Source organism: Sinocyclocheilus rhinocerous, unplaced genomic scaffold (assembly GCF_001515625.1).
Source record: "Sinocyclocheilus rhinocerous isolate Xijiao unplaced genomic scaffold, SAMN03320098_v1.1 scaffold914, whole genome shotgun sequence".
Lineage (NCBI taxonomy): Eukaryota > Metazoa > Chordata > Actinopteri > Cypriniformes > Cyprinidae > Sinocyclocheilus > Sinocyclocheilus rhinocerous.
Window position 1 is genome coordinate 193,801 of NW_015629521.1, and position 21,719 is coordinate 215,519.

Sequence of the window (21,719 nt, forward strand, 5' to 3'; positions counted from 1 at the left end):
CTCATCTTAGTTCATCTCGATCTCACATTTATAATCAACGAAGCTCTCTACACTGCGCAATGAATCTCTTATTTACACCCTGTCTACACTTTGCTTATGAAAGGATTCGTGAGATATGTCTGTGATACATTACTCAACGCTGCAAAAACACGTAGAACCTTTGAAGCTCCCCTGAGCGCAATCACAAATATGATGATGATCGGGTCAGTCGCACTGGTGCTCCTAAAAAATTTTTCATAGTCGCACGCAGTAGTTTTCAGTGGCAAATGCGACTGAAATGGTCGCACTGTAGAGCCCTGTATGGTGTTACAAACAAGCCAAAAGTAATAACATTTTGGTTAAACCTTCTAAAATCATGCTAATCAAACATTCTCATAAAAAAAAAACATAATTTGTGAAATCAAATAATTGTAAATATATTTAAGTCATTATTATAGTAAGTAAATGGCACATACATAAAGAACAGGATTGTAAAATAAAGTGCTACCTGTTCAGTATTTTTTAGGGGTGTGACGAGACACTTATCCCACGAGACGAGACACGAGACTGGGTTCACGAGACGAGATGAGATTTTTAGAATTTTTTAAAGAAATCCTCAATGATGAAATATATAGGGGAAAATGGTCTTTTATTCAACTGAAAAACACAAAATGCAAAAAAGTAGGTGCATTTTGAAATCAACTTGTACTTTATGAAATTAAACATCTATTTTAATAGATTTTATGCAATAATTAACAACATGTAAACACTGCAAAATGTTTTGCCACAAACTCAACTGACAGGCAAGTAATTGCACAAAAATTATAAATAGTATAAATAAAAATAAATAATAAACAACATAAATATCCCTTTAAAGTGGAAGTGAAGCAGTCAGTCAAGTTTACATTATTTAGTAATCTGATTTCCACTTTAATAAAAAAATATATAATAAACACGATTAAATGTATCAATTTAAAAGAATAAAGCAGTGGTTGCCAAACTGGGGGTGCGGCAAGGCTGAGGGATAGTTAGGGCCCTATGAAATCAATTTTATTTTTTCTTAAATTCAGTTTTATTTTTTTCCAAATTCCGTTTTTTCCATTTTAATTGTTCTCGACTCCTATTTAATAGTTAAAATAAATGTTATTAATTAAAAAGCATGTCTAATTAATTAACATCATTAAACTTATACATTTTCACATCAATGTATTAAAAGTTTAACACAAATTACTTGTTCAGGGCCCTATGAAATGTTTTATTTTTTCTCACCATATTATTTATTGTTACCAAATTCTGTGTTTTAGCATGTCTAATTATTTGATGCATAAAACAACTTAATTTATTCATTTTTTTTCTTAAAGCAGCCTTATGACTTTTTTTTTTTTCCCTCAGAAATTCTGTGTTGTGTATTTACATTTTTCTGGTTATCAAATGTAAATTTAATTTATAATTTATCTTTTAATTATTGAAAATTAAGCAAACAAGATTTTTGGCAAACAAAGGGGATTTACTATTAAAATTAAAACATGGAAGAAATGTTTTGTGTGATTATTCCTTAAATAATGGTTGTTTCATTTTAGTAGTAGTAGGCTATGTACATTCTACTGAAAAATAGTTATAGGCACAATGTCTTCAAATCAAACCGGACTTTTATTTTGACGGGTTGCCGTGAATACCTTTACAGTTCTGTGTATATGATATGAGGATAGTTTTACTCAAATCAAACGCTAAAATGCTCATGAAGTGACTCTCGGAGCAGTTCTGGAGATGTTGTTCATGTGTTTACGTCACACGTCATTTAGTGAGACGGCAGACGCTGAAATCACCGCGAGCGTCACGCGCGCTTCAGTGTGTGTGTGGTAAAAGAAACCCGTAAATTTTCCCGCTTATCATGCGGCCACTTGCCTGATGTAACATAAAATATCTTACACACCACCACTTGTGAACGCGCCAGTGTAATGCAAATATATCTGAAAGGTCTGCGTGAGGATATCATCATGTTCTCGCAAGACCAGTCAGATGCCACGAGATCTCGTCACACCCCTTGTATTTTATAGGGATGGAACGATTACTATCAGTTCTTTTTGAACGTTTTCATCTAATTTGAACAAAACCGTGATAATATTGATAATCGTGATAACTTTGGTCACTATAATCGTGATATGAAATTTTCATACCGTTACATCCCTAGTATTTTACAATGTGAAGTATATTTGAAATGTACAAACACGGCTTTTAAATGAATTAAATTTAGTGAATTTTCCAATTGCACTGTGGAGAATATACAGGCAAAACGAGAGATGCATTCATACAGGTCAGACAGACAGTTTCACTTCAGCATTTGACAGAAAAAAAAAAAGAAAAAAAAAAGTAATTTCAGCAGTTTAACGAAGCGACCCCAGGGGTGGCATGGCTTCCGGAAAAGCCAGCTATGCACAAACAGACAGAACCGTTGCGCATATCTTTAGGCGAGGGCTGAGTAACAGTGGCCTGTAGCACACACCCTGAGCAACACACATACACAACCACTTTGTGTGGTTATGTCAATAAGACTTCCATGCCAGTGTTTAATAATAGCGCAAAACCACACTATTATTTCTGAAATGAGAAATGGACCACACCCTGATGTTTTTTATTTTTATTTTATTCTTCTTTACTGTAACAATTGAAGCCCCACAGCAGGCTAAATAACATGTGAATCATCATTTGTAGCACATAACCAATACAACGCAGGAGAAAACGAACCACGCGTGTGGCACGACTCTTTGGTTGCATATCCAGCACTAAACGGAAACACTTGGTGATTAAAAGCGAGGATGCAGTTCGGTTAGTTTAGATTGCAGCTCACTAACAACATTACGAGCACAGCTGAAGGGTGAGGACAGGCGCTCCCTTCACAGATTTACGGCTGCGTTATGCTCCATCTGGCTTTGGCTTCTTTCCGACAGGGTGACCGCGAACATCTGAGGGCTGCTATCTCTACAGCGAGCCAGATGAACGCTTGCTGTAAGTAATATTAATGAGGAGCCAGCCTCTTCAAAACTGAGCCTTTACTTTGCAGAAATAGGATGAAAAAAGTCTAAGAGTATATGGTTGCATATCACAAAGGAAAAAAGTTCAAATCAACCTCATGCACTACAAAGATGAAGTAGCATCTACGTATGTACAAGAAAGATAAGTGCAAAATCATCAGGTCTACTAAAAATGTACTTCATGTAGACTATATGAATCTAAACTTTCTGATTACTATATATATAAAAAAAAAAGATTGGACATAATATTCTGATAAGAAGGATTTGAGCTTTCCAACAGTGAATAGCTAAGACTAGTGTAATCTGCTGAGACAAATATAATCTCTTGTCGCTCCTGTGTGAAAATAATTTGAATGCACAAGGTTAACGTGTCCAGATTGGACACAATCAAGTAAATAAAATGTTGAGGAATCGACAGAGGATAAAAGAGATTGACAGACAGAAGTAACTAGTACACACCAAAAGTCTTGGCAGAAAAAACACTTCACGACAGTCCTATTTTTTTCATTGACCAGCTGACTAGCGGCCACCAATCAATGCCCTTCATGCAAAATAAGACAACAAGCATGCATTTAGAAAGTCATTTTTTGGGTTCTATTTAAATGTAATTTTGACTTCAAGTGCCCTGAGAGGAACAAGAGCCACCTACCAATGTCTGCCCTTTAACAAATCCGTTTTGGCACTAAAATTTGTATGGAAAATAGTCATATTTCACCTGTTTGACTACTGAAAGTGGCAATATTGGGACAATATCAAAACGGTATTATGACAACCTTGTGGCAAACTTCATAGCAGTTCTTCTCAGCCAACTGACCTCATTGATAGAGAGAGAGAGAGAGAGAGAGAGAGAGAGAGAGGTTTCAACTCTTTAAAGGGGTCATATGATGCGATTTCAATTGTTCCTTTCTCTTTGGAGTGTTACAAGCTCTTGGTGCATAAAGAAGATCTGTAAAGTTGCAAAGACTAAAGTATCAAATCCAAAGAGATATTCTTTATAAAAATTAAGAGTCAACCACGCCTACCTAAAACGGCTCGTTCTAACACACCCCCACATATCTACCTCACTATGTGGAAATATTAGCATAATGCCGCCCAAACGTGCACGCAAAGAAAGAAGGCGTGGTTTCAGGAACAGCAGCAGTGTTGATGCTGCCATGTCAATACAACTGAAATATTTGAGAGAACATCAAATAAGCTAAATTGATGTTGATTTTCCTAAAATATGTTTGTTTTTTTAAACTCACCATTATAGTGATTAGCGTTCCCTTTGGTTAGGCACTTGGAACTTCGTTTATGTTACTATAACTTCTTTCCTGTTAATGCAGCAATGCATCATGAAGTGTTATTTGATTTCAAGGGAAGAAAAGTAATAAATAGGTTACTGTTAGAAGGTGAAATATCATCTAATTAAATCAATAATGTATTATTTGTGTGTTTATTTATGAACTTTTTCCAATTTCATTTTTCATAAATGCCTTGAGATGCTTTTAATTGGGTTTATATAATTCTTAAATAGTGTGTGTTAATATGCTAAAGTCACACACAGACTTAAACATTCAGTACGTGAATCACAACAATGGGAGATTTTCAACATCAGGTTATAGGGACGTCTAAAAAGCACCCCATGTATGGAACTCTTTTGTGCTTTTTCGGCAAATGGATTGAAGTCATTCCACTCAGAAAAGCATTGGGCAGTTATAGAACTGCTCTCTGTATCTCTAGCAATAAAAAGATATGAAGTTTCAGAGATATTCCATTTGAGATCCAGTCAATCATGGGGCTGGGCCAAAAAAAATAAAAAAATCACATGATTGATGGGCCCTACATAACCTCTTTAATTGTCACAGTTCACATCATCTCATTCCAAAATGACACATTTTGGCCAAGAGAGATGAAGAGAGAGACAGAAAGAATTTGTAGTCTGTCTTGCTAACTCAAAGTGCAAGGCTAACTATTTGCATTTCACATGCAACATCCAAGTGTCCAGAACCTCCCTGCATGGCATAAATTCTGCAGTCTCATTAATTATAAACTTGCAGTTTGGTGAACGTGAACAGAGATGCAGCACAAAAATTCCACAGTGTAATAAGGAATACAGAAGTCTACATACTAGACAACTCAGAACATGGAATTATCTCACTTCCTAATTGAAAATACTCATGGATAGACATGCAACTTTTTCCCAAAGTTGGGAAAGATCAATCAAGCCCAACTTTAGTGAAAAACAGGAAATGGTAGAAGTTGTGTAGTCCTCGATACTAAACTCAGGTCTTGAGTCCAAGACCATATTTTTATGGTTTTGGAGTTGTCATGGACTTGGGAGCATTTGGATTTAATGCTTTTAATTTTTTTGGACTCGAGATGCTGCAGATACGTTTTGTGGTCTGTGCCAACTCAAGTGGAAGTTTGCTTGACACTGATGCAAAACCAAGCTGCATTCACCCCAAAGGAAAGCATGTTTACACTGTCTGAATCATTCAGACCCTCTTCAGGTCTTGACTTGGACTCATCCTAGTCTTGGAGGCTGGACTTGGACTCAAATGAGCTGGTCTGGAACGCAACATGACGGAAACTCTTTGGGACTGAAAATGGTTGTGCAGAAAATGAGCATGTTACTTCATTTCTGATAAAACATTACACAGACACAACTTTTTCCTTTGGAAAAATTGTTACTTATGAATCGTGCAAACAAGGAACATGTATTAAGACAGGGGTCAATTTGGATGTCATGTCGACTTCAAGTGCCCTGAGAGGAACCTATCATTGTGAGTTAATCTGAGACCATATATGCTGATGGGATATGCATGGAATCATTTCCAAGCATGCTGCACTTAGAGCTGCCTTTAATTAGTTACCTCTGTAGCTCATCAGAGATGCAACAGACAGACACGGATTTACTCGCAGCTATGAAGAGGGAAAACAGCAAAACGAGACTCCTTGTGTTCTGCCAAGTCTTCAGCTGGCCAGACAAAGCGCTGACTGTTCACAGTCTCTTAGCAGCCACTTCATGTGCTGGTCTAGGTAGCAGCACTTCAGCCTCCCACGCTCAGAGCCAGGGCCGGCTCCAACACGACATATCCGTGATAGAACGACTCAAAACATTCAGTGTGGAGCTGTGATAAAAACAGTGAACCCCAGGCCTGGCTTGCTGGCTCATTAGTCTGCTGCACTGATGTTCTAATCTAATTTGGCCACATGCTGGCAGTGCGGTCTGTCTAATAGGCAGTCAGAGGAAGAGGGAACGGCGAGAAATACTGTAAAGATGGGAACATCCTCTGTCAGCAAAGCTCTGGGTGTGCCTCTGCCGAGAGATTAGAGCCACTTTATAGCCATTAGTCACCTTCCAGTGGAATAGAGCAGTCATAGATCTGCGGCAAATAGCAGAGGCTACAGGATTACGGTTTGTTTTAGGAACTACTACTATTTACGGAGATGACTAGATGTTTCTCACAGACAGAGCGTCTTTTTGAGAATCATTTTGTCTGAAATTGTGTCTCTTAAGCCATGACAATTCTGCTCCTGAAGGGTCACTGTCCTGCAGAGTTTAGCCTTGACACAACTACCCGGAAGTTTCTAGTGATCCTGAAGACCTTGATTAGCTGGTTCAGGTGTGTTTGAGGACATAACTAAACTCTGCTGGAAGGTGGACCTCCAGAAACAGGACTGGACACCTGAATTTTTCTCAACTAAAGATACACAAAACGCAAGCTGCCACTAACCAGTTATGTAGTATGCAGTAGTAATGGACAATGACGCATGATGGCATGGGGCGCAAATCCTGTGCAATAAAACCTGCAATTTAGTATTTCGATTCATCTTTTCCAAACTTTGTGGAAGTTTAGATACTTGCTTGAGGGTTTTTGTGTGTGTGTGTGTGTGTGTGTGTGTGGAACTGGCAGCAAGCAAAGCATTGCACTCCACCTCTGTTTTCTGTGGAGTGATTCAGAATACTGATGCATCAGTGAATAGCTTTTTCCCCCACTTTTAGTACAACATGCTATGACAGAAAGCCAGCTCACAGCCAGCGCCCTGTTTTTAACATAACCATCCTATTATTCCCATCTCCATCTTTGGAGAGAATCATGATTGACACTGCAAGTGGAGGCTGTGTGAAGAGAGAACAGGCCTCTGTTGACCATCTTAATGAGCCTGTCTTAGAGCCATTCATAAAGCCCACTGTCATTCCCAGACACGCATATGAATGGAGACGAGACCTGAAAATACGCTCCACTGTACGCCAATTAATCCCATCAACATCTGCCGATTAAAGCGCTAATGTGATTGGCAGATTATATCAGTCTAGTAATTCTGGGTTTGGTGCTTCACTGAGGGCAGTGTTTGTGCTACGAGGGTGAGAAAGACAGAGCTGGTGTTTGTCGAATAAGCGATCTAATTCTGAGAATCTTTAGATGGTTGAAGGTCTTGTTGACAATGTCATAAGAAGTTGAACTTTTCCACAATTCTGAGTGATGGACAAGAAACTAACCCTCAAAAATGCCAACAAACTGTATTTCAAACATGAGAGCTCTATTTTTTAAGTTGTTTTCAAAAGCCTAGTGAGATGTCTACCTACTGCCACTGCTGCAAAGAGTCAACAGTATATTATGCTACTTTTAAAAACACCTTATTGCATGTATCCTTTTTGGACATTTCAATACCAGATTGCATTGTGATGAGCTCAGTGAAAAGATTAAACATAATTTAGTCATTAGATAGATTTAGTCATTCAGTGCGGGGGGTGGGGGTTTGGGAATCAAAACATTTACTTTTTTACCCCATTGTTGAGTGTTTTAAGTATTTTTATATTTTTTAGAGCAACACACCATTAGTGTAGCAACATGCTAACATCAAACTATATTTAAATTAATTGTAAGTTGAATAGCTTTCTACATAAGGGGCATTTAAATGGTATTATTTCAAATAAAAACTGAAAACTAACAAAGATTTGGGGTCCTGAAAATGCAAACTTTTAAGTTTTTGAAAAAGCTGGTGTTATTGTCTCCATGTAAACTACATAAATGCAAATTTGTAAAACCAGTGACGTCATATTATGTGTTCAGTCTATAGGCATATGCGCAGGTGCGTAGCGTTTCTTTACAAAGTGACAACTTTACAAGTCGCCACCTACTGGCCTGGCATGCATAATACAGCGATAGTCGTTTTCGAAGATCTATGTGAATAGGGATCATTTTGATAATGTTGTCATCTGTATGCAAAACTTTTCAAAAATGCAAAGGTATCTGACCTGAGAGATGTGGTTGATGGAGGACTCCATCCTGCGCAGCTGCGAGGCCTGAATATCCAACAACTGCAGGACATTGTTGGCTAAGGCATTGATCTGGTAGGCCACGCTTGCCAGAGACTGGGTGGTGTAGGCTTTGGTCTCTTCCAAGGCTTTCCTCTTATCCTGTGCCTGCAGGTCAAGGTCAGAAAAACACCTTAATTCACATTTTCACAATAACAGCGTTCATTTCAACAGTCTCAGCTAGACCTCCTACAAACTGCCCACGGACCGTCTCATATAGAAACAAAAATAACTGGCTAAAATCATTCCTATCTGCCTGGTTTAAATGTAACTTCTAGGAGACAAACTGTGAACGTTTTTAAATCAGACTGGGGAAAACACAGCCACGTTTACAGGGTAACAAGTTGTTACAGTAAGCAAAGCAATGGTCAAGTCACTGAATTTGATCAAATTAGCAACCTATGTGGTTTGTGAGCAAACAAAATATTCAATCAAAACTGTAAAATAGGTGTTATTTTAAGGGCCATGTTGGTGCGCATTTGCATTAGTTTCACACATTTGAAGTCATCGGAAGTGTAAACATTCCTTTCTCATATGCTACATCATTGTTTAGTAAACTGCTTCATTGTAAAGCGGTCTGCTGCTGTGGTATCTTCAATTTCCCGTCAAGGTTTGTGGACATAGTAATGTGAAATATTTACAGATATTCACAGTTTTCTACTTAATCTAGTCATTCTCAACCAAGGGGTCGGGGCCTGACTGCCTAGAAAAATATATACATATCAGTGCTGTCAAAGGATTAATCGCGATTAATCGCATCCAAAATAAAAGTTTTGTTTACATAATATATGAGTGTGTACTGCATATATGTATTATGTATATATAAATACAAACGCATGCATGTATATATTTAAGAAAAATATGTTTTGTTTATATATTAAATATATTTATATATAATATAAAATTCAATAATTAAGTATAAATGTATATACATGTAAATATTTATTCTTAATTTTGACATTAATTTAAATTTTTACACCAGACATATATATCGGTTCAAAATATCGGTTATCGGTCTACTTGATCTATAATAATCGGTATCGGCATCGGCCTTGAAAAACACGTATCGGTCGACCCCTAATTTGAATACTGTTGTTGCCTTGGAGTCATACATTTCAAAACAAAGTAAATAAATGACATGACATAAAAATAATTTTTTATAACAATAATAGTAATAATTTGTGTAAAAAAAAAAAAAAAAAACAATTCCCATTTTTATGTGTTATAATTATATGTATTTACTTAGTATTGTGTCTGTCAAAAGCTGAAATAAAACAAAGTTACTTTTGGTTCTGTATATGTATTATAGGATAATTCAACAAAAAATGTACTGCAGAAAAAAAAGGTCTTATCTTTCACCTACATTGTGGATGCTAGCTTAAAAGAGTTCTGAACGGCAAAACTGTTCTGAAACAAACAGAATGAAACAAAAATCAAAACTGCGTTAACCACAACCGCACAGAAACGAAACTCTTGGTTCTTTTAATTGTGGTATTTTCAGTTCTCCATTTGGCCTACCTCTGTGGTACACTGAGATATCATTGAGGTAAACAATCTGTCATGCAAGACCTTTTGTGAAAAGACACGGATACATGTGCAGGTAAAACATTACTAAAGCACCTGCAGTGAGGAGGAAACCATGGTCTGCATTTTGACAACGCAGTTCTGTATGTACGTTTTATGATGAAATTAATCATATATTTAATAAAAGATCTGATTAACAGAGAAAAGATTTAGTTTTATCACATATAGACTTGTTTGGATGGAAAATATGGGCCAGATGTGTTGTAGAGTTCCTGCCTGAAAGAATGAAGAAGTGCTTCCTCCAGAGAGTGATAAAACAGCAGCAGCAGTTTGTTAGAGAAGACATTCTGTCTCAAATACATGAACATACACAAGATTTACACATGGGGACTACGGCTCCACAGGCATTCCCCATTGCAAATTATGTGGTGAAGGTATGCAATTATATTGTTGTACAGATGTTCCACTGAAACATGGAGCAGAGCTGTTCTTCGGTCAAAAGTCAGGCTATTTTTAGCGAGTGTTTGGCAAGAGAAATGGACATTGTTACACTAGAGAGATATAGGCTACATCCCAGAGTTTGCTTTAAAACCTTCATAAAGGTTGAAAATAAGTGCGTGTTCATCTTGCCTATACAGTAGTTCAGGGCACTCAGCTGAAAACCAACGTTTTAAACCCTGTCCACATGTCAGAAGATACAAACTTCATTTTAATGGTGCTAAACAAGATGTGCGAATAGGATCCAACATTCTCTAAAGGCAACTTAAAAGGACTGAATGTGCCATAAAGGCAGATTGTAATCTCATATCTCTTAAAAATAATATTTGGCCCATTTCCAGTCTGGATGTACGGCGGTACTATTATCAGACTCTGTTGTAATTCTGTTTTATAGCTGTTCTGTTGATTGAATTTTCCCTAGGAGGCGTCTGTAAATCTCATAGTCCACATCCGGCTAACAGAAATGTACATGTAAGGCTGACAAAAGGATTTTTTGATGTTTTCAAGAAAATGTCAGTGGTGCTTGCCCATGCAAAAGTCAGCACCATAACTGTGACTGTGCAATTTTTATGTATTCATAAATACATTAAACATGCATTCAGACATACAAATTATATTATTTTTGGAGGCCTGAAGTCAGGATAAAACAGTCCAGAAATTGCAATGAAGAAACAGAGACCCCTGCAGAACCTATGACTGTGTCTCTTAAAAATTGATCATTTAACCTTATTATGACAAAACTGTAGCAAAAAAAAAAAAAGTAAGCTTTTTTTAGTTTTTTTAAAGAAGTCTCCTATGCTCAGCAAGGCTGCATTTATTTGATTAGAGAGTAGAAACAGTAGCCTAATACTTGATATATCGCATTGGCGATATATCGGTCGACCACTAAACATTATAAACATCTTTACTGTCAACTGGTCAATTTAATGCATCACTGTTAAATTCGTTTCCAGTGAAGCTGAACTCTCCTCCTGTCACCCAGAGAACACGCGATCATGCAGGATACAAATGCACACTTCAACTAGATTTCTCACACATCAAGGCAGGCAGATCTTTAGAGAAAATGAAAAAAAAAACCAGCTTTATCTGAAGGACATTTCACACGGAAACAATGTTTGATTGGTGTCTTCAGAAATCTCCTAAAACTTCCCACGAAAGACAAGTTCCCAGAAGACAAGAGTATCAATCTCTTTTTATCTCTTCTACGGTCACAGACACAAAAACCCAGAGATAAGAAAAGGCAAAAGGTGGAGGGGATAAACGCAACACTCTCTTGTTGAACAATGGATAACACAATTACCAGAGTTCAAAATGACCTTTTAGAAAATTTGGAGAATCGCATTAAATGGCAACTTCCCACCAACAAATTGCTGAAATTCCAAGGCAACATCCTGTAAGTCAATGTGACGTCTATTGACAAGATAAAGGATTAATTTAACCAATCACAAGGCTAGACTAACATTGCCATTATAAATGACAACTGCAGTTCTTTTTCTTAAAGGGATAGTTCACCCAAAAATGAAAATTGTGTCATCATTACTTATCCTCAAGTTGTTTTAAAATCTGTATGAATTTCTATCTTATGTGGAACAGTTAGATATTTTGAAGAATGTAGGTAACCAAATAATAAAATAATGTGGGGAAAAAAACTATGGAAGTCAATGAGAGCCAGAAACTGTTTGGCTACCCACATTTTTAAAAATATCTTCTTTTGAGTTCAGCGGAAGACAGCAACTCATACAGGTTTGTAACAATTTGAGGGTGAGTAAATGATGACAGAATTGTCATTTTTTTGGGTGAACTATCCCTTTAAGCTTAACACAAACCATTTTTTTTTACATTCATCTCCACAATTTCCATGAAATGAGGCATAGGGTAGGTAGGCTGTTCCTGGTTCTAAGTGCACAGGAAGGAAAAGCCTACGTTTCCTCCCTAGAGAAGAGTCAATATCAGGAGGGACGCTCCACCCTGCAGACTGGAGGGATGCAGAAGACCACAGGAAGGAACAGTAGCTCTCTTGGACACTTTTGTTGGACATGCGGGTCTGAGGCAGCATTTTCTTGGACGGGAACGCTAAGTGTTTTGGCACTCAGATTTAATTTATTTCTGGCCTTGAAGAACAGTTTGTGATGTGCACCCGGTAAAAAAACAAAGTTCTGCTTGCATTGAATTCATCTCCATGCTGAAGAACAAGTCAAAACACTCTCCTCTTCGAGAGCAGAATGTGGGGATTTCTTTGGATTTCCTGTAGTGTTGATAGCCAAGCTCACTCTGCTCTAATACATATACTGAAGGAAATGCACTCGGAATATCAGGTGAAAAAATGCTAGGAATGTCCCTTATTAACACTGCGTAACCCTAGTGAAGACGCCCCCTCTGCTTTGCTCTCTTGACAGGAAGAGGTTAAGGGATATGACACATCCAAAAGTTTGTGTTTGTGGGTGTAGTGGCATTCTAGCATTTGTAAAGAACTCAGCTTTGAGACTAGTTCACCATTATACTAAACTAATCCACTAGTCGCTTACCAGTCATTCAACAACTTACATTTCAAGCTGTATAAATGAACATTAGTTAATGTATTGAGCACAAACATGAATTAGCAATCAACAATAGCATGTAAGTTAACAATAACCTAGATTAGTAAATGCCATAAGAGTTTATGATACTGAATGCAATACTAATGTTAATAATTTGAATCTTTAAAGTGCAACTATATTTTTTGTTTTTCGCTTTCAATATTTGTAACTGCTTTATTTAGCATATGCATTAGAATTTAGACAGTTTGCAGTTGTGAAAGTCTTGTCTTAAGAACATATTCCGAGATCACTGCGTTCCAATCCATAATGTTTGTCTATATTGGAATACAAGACCACACTTTACGTAACCATTCTCTAATACACGCTGACACCAGTCTGATTATTCAAGGTTTCCTTAAAGGGATGGTAAACTCAAGAGAAAATTCCTTTTTTTTTTTTATTGGAAACAAACATGCATCTCTTAAGGCCCGTTCACACCAAGAACGATAACTATAAAGATAACTATAAAGATAACGATATCAACGTCTACACCAGCGAATGATATCGTTTGTTTATTTTCAGTGCATGCTCGTCTGCCGCTTTAAATTCTCGAGCTTGTTATAGCAGGATTGATTCTGATTGGGTGTCAATGTTTTCATTGTTCATTAGCTGGAAAAAATCGTTCTGAAAGTGATTCCAACAATATTGTTTATCTGTGCCTTTATCATTATAGCTGTGGTGAGAACCATTGATTTTTTTTAAACTATATCTTTATCTTTATAGTAGTGCTGTCAAATGATTAATCGCAAAATCGCATCCAAAATAAGTTTTTGTTTACATAATAGATGAGTGTGTACTGTGTACATTTATTATGTATATATAAATACAAACACATGCATGTATATATTTAAGAAAAATATGCTATGTTTATATATTCAATATATTTATATATAATATAAAATATAATAATATAAATGTACGTACATGTAAATATTTTCAAAATATATACTGTGTGTGTATATTTATATATACATAATAAATAAACATAGTACACATACATACAGTATGTAAACAAAAACTTTTAATTTGGATGCGATTAATCGTGATTAATCGTTTGACAGCACTACTTTATAGTTATCATCCTTGGTGTGAACGGCGTTTAGAGTCCATTAAAAACACAACACATACAACCATCATTACCAGGTTGTAGTATATTATTATAGTATTTATTAATATTTTGAAGTTTGTATGATCATGTACTTTTGCCATTTTTATTAGTTTTTTGATATTTCTATTTAGCTTTAATTTATTTGTATTTCAGTTTTTTTTTTTTTCTAATTTCCGTTTTATACAGTTTTTCATCTACAGTAGTATTTATACTTTGTTTATTTCAGCTGCATTTCTGTTAACAACATTTTTTCTTTAAGTAATAGTCATAAGTTGAGTTAACAGTAACAACACTGATTAGTAATCAGCAATCCACAAACCTGGATGAACTGATGGTTTAAAGTATGCCTGGGCGATAAAACGGTGTCGAAATTTATCGACGGTACACCCTCTTCGATAGCGATAGAAACATTTTTCGATATAGCGCATTATATAGGCACGTGCTATGAGTGACGCAGACTGCACACACAAACACGAACCCATGCTGAATTGAGTGCTGTGCCTGCCTGTGATGAGGAGATTGTGAATAAAAAAAAATTAATATTAGTCAAATTTAAAATAAACATTTGAATTTGAAATCAAAAATAGTACAATCAAATGTTAGGTGTGCGTCTGGGAGCGTCATTATTAATTATTATGAAATAATAAGATAAATTCCACGAAGTTCGTAAATGCAATTCTTAAAAAGAGGTTCTCAAAAATGTTTTCTTCCTGTCTCAAGATGGGGCCATCTGTTGCATTCATCTGTGCTCCGTCCTTCTCATGCTATCTCTAAAGTGAAAAGAAGTCATACACATTTGGAATGTTTGATGATGAGAATATAGTGACAGAATTTCCATTTTTGGGTGACTAGTCCTTTAAAGAGTTCAAAGTGTGTGTCCTTTGTGTCAATTCTTTCATGTAAAAGAACAGATGGAAGTCAAGGCCAAAGAAGCAGGGTTGTAATTACAGGCCTCTGATGGCTCTTTAATCTGTTATAGCCACTGGGTAGCAATCGCCGTGTCTGATCACAGGAAGGGGCATTCAAGAGAGCTTCCCACCCAAGCGCATGCTGGTTCGCAACACTGCCTGGGTGAAGGGCCAGCTGAGGATCTTCACCAGGAAAAATAACGAGTATTTGTAGGATTTACTGATGTGGCTTTGCTAGAGGATGCCAGCGAGAGAAGGATTATGGTATTGTGGCGCAATCTAGGTACTGGCATGAGCAATGCTAACGCCACTTTCCAGGACATATGTTAGCCGGAGCTGAGCTAGCGATGGTAAAGTCTTGTCTCTTCCAGGATAACTGCGCTAGCCTCTGACCTCGATTCCGTAAACAGAGACATCTGGGGGGTTATTGTGTCCATTTCCAAGGTGACGCTCAATGACATCCATGCACAATTTAAGCATACAGTGGCCTCAAAAAGTAGTTTGATGGTAAAGCCACATTTAAATGCATGAAAATCATTGCATTAGACCAGGGTTGTGAGACTGCAGTCTGCACTAAAAGATATTTAAAAAATATATAGGCTCAATGGAAAAACGTACCTCAAACTACAAAAACAATTCACTCCAGCTGAAATTAACACTAGTGGCAGTTAGGGCTGGACAATATTTCAATATCAATACATATCATGACATATATTTTTTTCAATAACGGTGATATGATTTTTAAAAATTTCCGAAATTTCAATATACATTACCAGTGTTTTCCATACATTGGTTTATTTGTGGTGGCCCACCACAACTTCGTTGAATAAACATGAGCGCTGCATGTTTTAAAATCAAACCGTGGCGCGGGTGTTTTACATGAATTTATCTTTGAAGGTAACCCACTGTCCTCAGAAAAGTTTGATGCCATTTACATTTTATCTGATAAAGCAGGGTTTATGAGAGGAGCGCTGCTTTGTGTACAGCCGTTACCAGGAAAACCACTGTTTCTGCCACTCCAAAAGCGCCTCCTGCTGGCAGAGAATGAATTTGCATTTTCAATAAGCCCGTCTCCAGCAACACGTGTTTTTGTTATTGCTCACTTTTTTTCTGTTTTCTGCAGAAACTCTGAGCACTTTATCCTGGCTGAAGCACTTTTGTTTCAATCTATAAGAATAATCAGCCTATGTAATAGTTTTAATTTAAATATATTACTATTAATAAGGTGAGCCTGAGAGTTATATGTTTATTTTTTATGGTGATTTCACATTTCTTGTTTGTATGAAGGCTAAATACAAATAAAAAGTGAACATTAATTAATTTGTACTGTTTTTATATCTAAAATATTATATAGGGCCTAGTTTTACAGGAGGAGGTTTCATAGACATGGCAAATTCATTTTTCAGAAGCTTGTAGGTACAGACATCCTTTGTGGGCATTCTTGGCAGTTTTTCTGAGGCTTTTTTAATAATCTTTATATCGAAATCAGAATTATATTGTATCGACCGAAATTAAGAAATATATTGTGATATAAATTTTGAAGATATCGTCTAGCCCTAGTGGCAGTACACACAAATTTTGATTACGGGGGAAACTATTGATTAATTAGTAGGTTACTTATTCCTTGTTATGTCCTTGTTTGACATCTGCATCACTTAAACAGCTCCATATGTATGGCTTTCCTGACAAAGTAAACTTGCTCGGTAGCTCACCTGGTACAGCATTGCACTTGTGATAAAGAGCACTAAAGTACGAGTCCTGTGAAACACGAGTCACAAAAAAAAAAAAAAAAAAAAAGAGTTCAAAAACTTGCTGAAGCAAGCTAAAATGGCATGATTGCTTCAGCAAATGCATTTTAATCTCACTTTTGCTTTTGTTAAAACTATCGGTTAGGTTTAGGGCGTACACTGATTCACAATCAAATGACTGTTACACATTGATTATTTTAATGAATCACTCAATAAAACTACAAACTCAGGAGTCACCAGTATGAATCCTTCAATGAATGCGCTCACTAAATCCATCAGAGCGGTTACTGAATCAAAACACTCAATGAACTTCAAATCATTACTTTTATTGACGTCTCTAGTGTATTTAATGTTTGTGCAACATAAATCAGTCAAAAACAGTCGAAGTTTGTATAGGTCTGACTAATAATCAAGTATCAGATGAGAAAGGTATTAAAAATAGACACCTAAGCTCTGCAAAAGTAAAGTCCAGGCCCATGATACGGCAATCTGTCCAAAATGGAACCACCCTTATTCAGACTCACTGACTCATTCAAAGAGAAACAAGCCACACCTATGAAGGCCACAGGACAAACAGCTAGATTAGAAAAGCTTAGATGCACATGACCTCAGTCTGGTTCTAAAGTATTTTACAACTGTTATCAGTGAGAACTCTGAATATTCTCACAGTATTGTTTTGCGAGCTGATTGAATGTGCTTCAGTGGTTGAAAAGCTTATTTTATTTAATTGTATTACTAGTATAGTACTTAAAAAATAAAAAAATAAAGATTACTGGAGTATGTTTTACAAGATTGTACCATTTTAGATTTTGTACTTCATTAATTAAATGTTTTGGCTTTTTTTTTTTTTTTTGCAATTCACCAATCACGTGTTTCCAAAATATCCAAACAGTAGGCTATATTGCATACAGTATCAAGTGCTGAGTGTCTCTTTCAGAAGTTCTGGTGTAGGCCTTTCATATCACAATAAAATCAGACTTATTGTTCTGAACACAATACATCCTCCACAGAGAAGCCACGCTGGAACGGTGGGCTGCAATCTTCACACTTGTCCTATTATATGGAAAATCCTAGTCTGCAGTACACTTGGTTTGCTGAAGTCAGTGCTTGTGTCATGCAGGGCAGAATGCTCAGAGACTAACAAGTGCCATTGAGCTGGCCATGTTAAAAAATCAGGGCACCTAAACTCAACAGAAAACCAGCTAGGAGATGGAAAAACTAAGAATGACTGTTGGAAACATCAAAACGTTTAGTATCAAAACACTTTCCTCTCTAAACTTGTGCATCCATTTCACATTTGTGCGCATAGCAATGGTGGTCCACCACCTGTTCAAGAGTGTTTTCGGTTTGTGTCCTTCTCACTAAGCCAGGTGGCTTGCATTCATTAATGCACCCTTGTCAGAAGCTAACCTGTCCACGGAGGTTACAGCAGCACGCCGTCTTGCATTCCAAAAGAGGAACAGTTGCTGGACAAACATGCAAATTGGGCTCTGGGGTGTTTTAAACACAAACATTAAAACACCAGAGATTTTACTTTAATGCATTCATGGATAAAGCACCTTGCATTTCCATAACCCATAAATGCAAGTGTCCCAAAGTGTTGTCATAATTTACTCACTCTCATGTCATTCCAAATCCAAACTCTGAGGACTTCTTACATGGAACACAAAAGGAGAAGTTTAGCAGATTGTCCAAGCTGCTCATTTCTATACAACAACTTTGGAACAGCTGTAAAATTCCACGTATAACTCCTTTCAGACATTTTGGCCATTGTACACTTTATAAGATTTGGAATATTGCTCATGAATCATATGGAGTACTTTTAGTGTTGGGCAGAAAAAGTGTATTTTTATTTCATACCATTCCTCATTACTTTGAAATTGATATACCGCCCCAAGAAAAACTGTATCTATCGTTACCGTAATTAACCGTAATTATCGTTGTCTAATTCACGAACAAGCTGATTATTTCATAATTTCGTTTTGCAAACTGTACTGAACGATTCATTTGCAAATGAGACTTGATCTGATTGCAGCTGTACTCAAGTCGACAACTCGCTGATTCAACGATCCGTGAGTCTTCATATCTGACTCAAAACAAGCTGAGAACTGATAGATTCACCTAGCTTGAATGCGCATACAACTGATGGTGCAGAAACTCGCCAAATTTATGTACCGATTATGCTATGAAACTAAGTTTTTCAGGTTAAGTAAATTTTTACTCCGGTAAGAAATACTACAGAAATTGAAGTAATCAAATATAAAAGAACACATCCAGTGTTCTTTTACATTTGATTACTTTAATTTCTGTAGTCTTCATTGTAAAAATTAAAATAATTTTGTATGTATTTGAACGTTTTAGCGCAGTTAGCCACTCATTTTGGTATTTGTGGCTCACAAGCTGTTTGAGACTGAGCGCGGATTGTGCGCTCTACTAATATAGATCAGTGGTGGAGCGCGCGCGTTTGGTATAAGCGCGAAACCTGCGGGAATGACTATAATGCGCAATACAAGCACTATTTATCCGGAGCGAATGAGACGTGTGTGAGAGAGAAGAGGTCGTCGGAGAGAAGAGAGCGAGAATGCGCGGCTGACATTATTGCCTGTGCCGCTGGTAACAAAACGGATCGGCTCGAAATCGGAAAGAAGTGAGACTGACCGACCGATCACCGATTCGGGCCGATCATGAGGAAAATCGTCCGATTCCGATCCCTGGCCGATCGATCGGCGCATCTCTAATTTGAGCACTTCGTCCACCACTGAGTACTTTCATGGTGCGCATGTCTTTTTGACATGTTGATCATGTATATTGTGCTTTTTGGAGTTTGACAGCCATTAGTCACAGTCTACACTTTCATTGTATAGAAAATAGAAAACGCCATTTTGCCAAGCTTCTCCATTCATGTTCCACTTTTTTAAAAAAAAGTCATAAGGGTTTGGAACAGCATAATGATGAGTAAATCAACTATTCCTTTGACACATTCTTAGCATTCTGGGTAAAATAAAGTCTCTGGATGTCAGCTGTGATTAAATCCAGAATGAGAAAGATCAACATTTCCACATGTAGGCTAGAAACAGCAGTGTGACCCGTCCTGCCCCTGGAGGAGACGATCGACTTCACGGCACTCCTTACATGCTTCACATGCCTCTCTCTCTCTCTCTCTCTCAAACACACACACAGAGAACATGAGCAAGTGGGGCAGTGGCTGTCCTGGTTACACAGACCCACTCCCACCATCTGCTGCTGCATCATCACAGCGACACAGTCATTCACAGGAAGTGCCTTCATCCTGCGCTCAGGCATGATGTAGAGGAAGAACAGACAGGGTGGAATAAAGCCACATGGTAGCCTGCAGGCCGTACTGTCATGCCGGGACTTGAACGCTAGATTTAGTGATCGGTTTCCCATCTGAGTCATCTTCTTCTGCGGTCGCTGCTGTAGTATCGGTGCGACTCAATGCGTGCTCGGTCATGCGGAGGAAAGGGTTGCCATTTTACATCAAACCTGACGGGCCGCTTTGCGAACAAATGTTGCACTACCTGTCGAGCAACTTTTTCTTAAGCAATTAGAACGTAATCACACCTTGATAAGCACCTTGATAGTGCCAGTTTAGTGCAGTAGATCTCATCCGTGGTTTAATCTTAAGCACTTCTAACAGGTGTTTAGTATCTTGAGAGAAATACAGGTTCGAGAGACGGGTTAGATCAGGGATGTCCAAACTCGGTCCTGGAGGGCCGGTGTCCTGCAGAGTTTAGCTCCAACTTGCCTCAACACACCTGCCTTTAAGTTTCTAGTATGCCTAGTAAGAGCTTGATTAGCTGGTTCAGGTGTGTTTAATTGTGGTTGGAGCTAAACTCTTCAGGACACCGGCCCTCCAGGACCGAGTTTGGGCACCCCTGGGTTAGATGTTTGCAAACACCTGACACAACTGGTTACAGAGTATTTCACTTTCTTTCAAATGTTCCTTACAGGCTGTAAATCAAGAGTGCACTGAACTCTCTTGACAGAGGAGGGTCATTTAACTCGCAGTCATTTCTAGCAATTAGTTCGGTCACTGCAAAACTGTGCCTAGAAAAAAAATCCAGATATATATTCCATACTGATAAATGGACAATATACAAACAAATAATAAGATCATAAATAAACAAAATAAATTATTTGTAAACATCATTACTGGAATTTTTAATAAAGGCAAATTCTTTCAAAAGAAAATTTAATATTATTTGAGTTTAATAAATAATAAAAACAATTACAATAATAATAATAATATTACAAAATAAATTAATAATAATAAATAAATATTGAAAGCAATTATATACTTACAAAACGTATTATATGAATTAAATTAAATAAAACATAATAGCTTTAAATAAAAATTAAATATGTAATAGCTTATTTAGCTATTATATAACTTTTAATATTCTTAATGACTAGCACATATAAAGACTTGACATATTAACAGTTTGATGTACTTTGATATTTTTAACAGCTGTCTGTAAAATCAGTTTCATATCTGAATAAATTCTTATAAAATGATATATTTCGGTTTCATTTCAGTTTTTTTTTTTCTGGTAAAAAAAAACTTGAGTGAGCTGTTGAGCAGATATGACGAGATACGATAAACTGTGATCTATTAAAACATGACTTTAGCTCAACTATTTTATCTCTCATGTTCCCATATGACACAATTCAGTGCTCTCTCCAAGCTTAAAGGGGTCATATGATGCTGCTAAAAAGAACATTATTTTGTGTATTTGGTGTAATGAAATGTGTTTATGCGGTTTAAAGTAAAAAAAAAAACATTATTTTCCACATACTGTACATTATTGTTTCTCCTCTATGCCCCGCCTTCTGAAACGCGTCGATTTTTACAAAACTAATCGGTCTGAAAAGCGAGGTGTGCTCTGATTAGCCAGCTATCCAGTGCGTTGTGATTGACCGAATACCTCAAGCGTGTGACGGAAATGTTACGCCCCTCACCATACAGTGTTGATGCCGTGTCCGGCCGGAGCAACGACACAAAAACATGAAAACCCATTAC

At 37.1% G+C, this 21,719-nt stretch overlaps 1 protein-coding gene across 7 annotated transcripts in view; it reads right to left on the bottom strand.

Moving 5' to 3' along the window:
* Positions 1-21,719, bottom strand: part of abi1a (abl-interactor 1a) — a 70,032-nt gene that overhangs the window by 46,650 nt on the left and 1,663 nt on the right. For all 7 annotated transcript variants that reach the window (XM_016551115.1, XM_016551114.1, XM_016551117.1 and 4 more), the window contains exon 2: positions 8,257-8,424. In XM_016551115.1, coding sequence (XP_016406601.1) covers positions 8,257-8,424 — 168 coding nt within the window. The remainder of the gene's footprint in view (positions 1-8,256; positions 8,425-21,719) is intronic.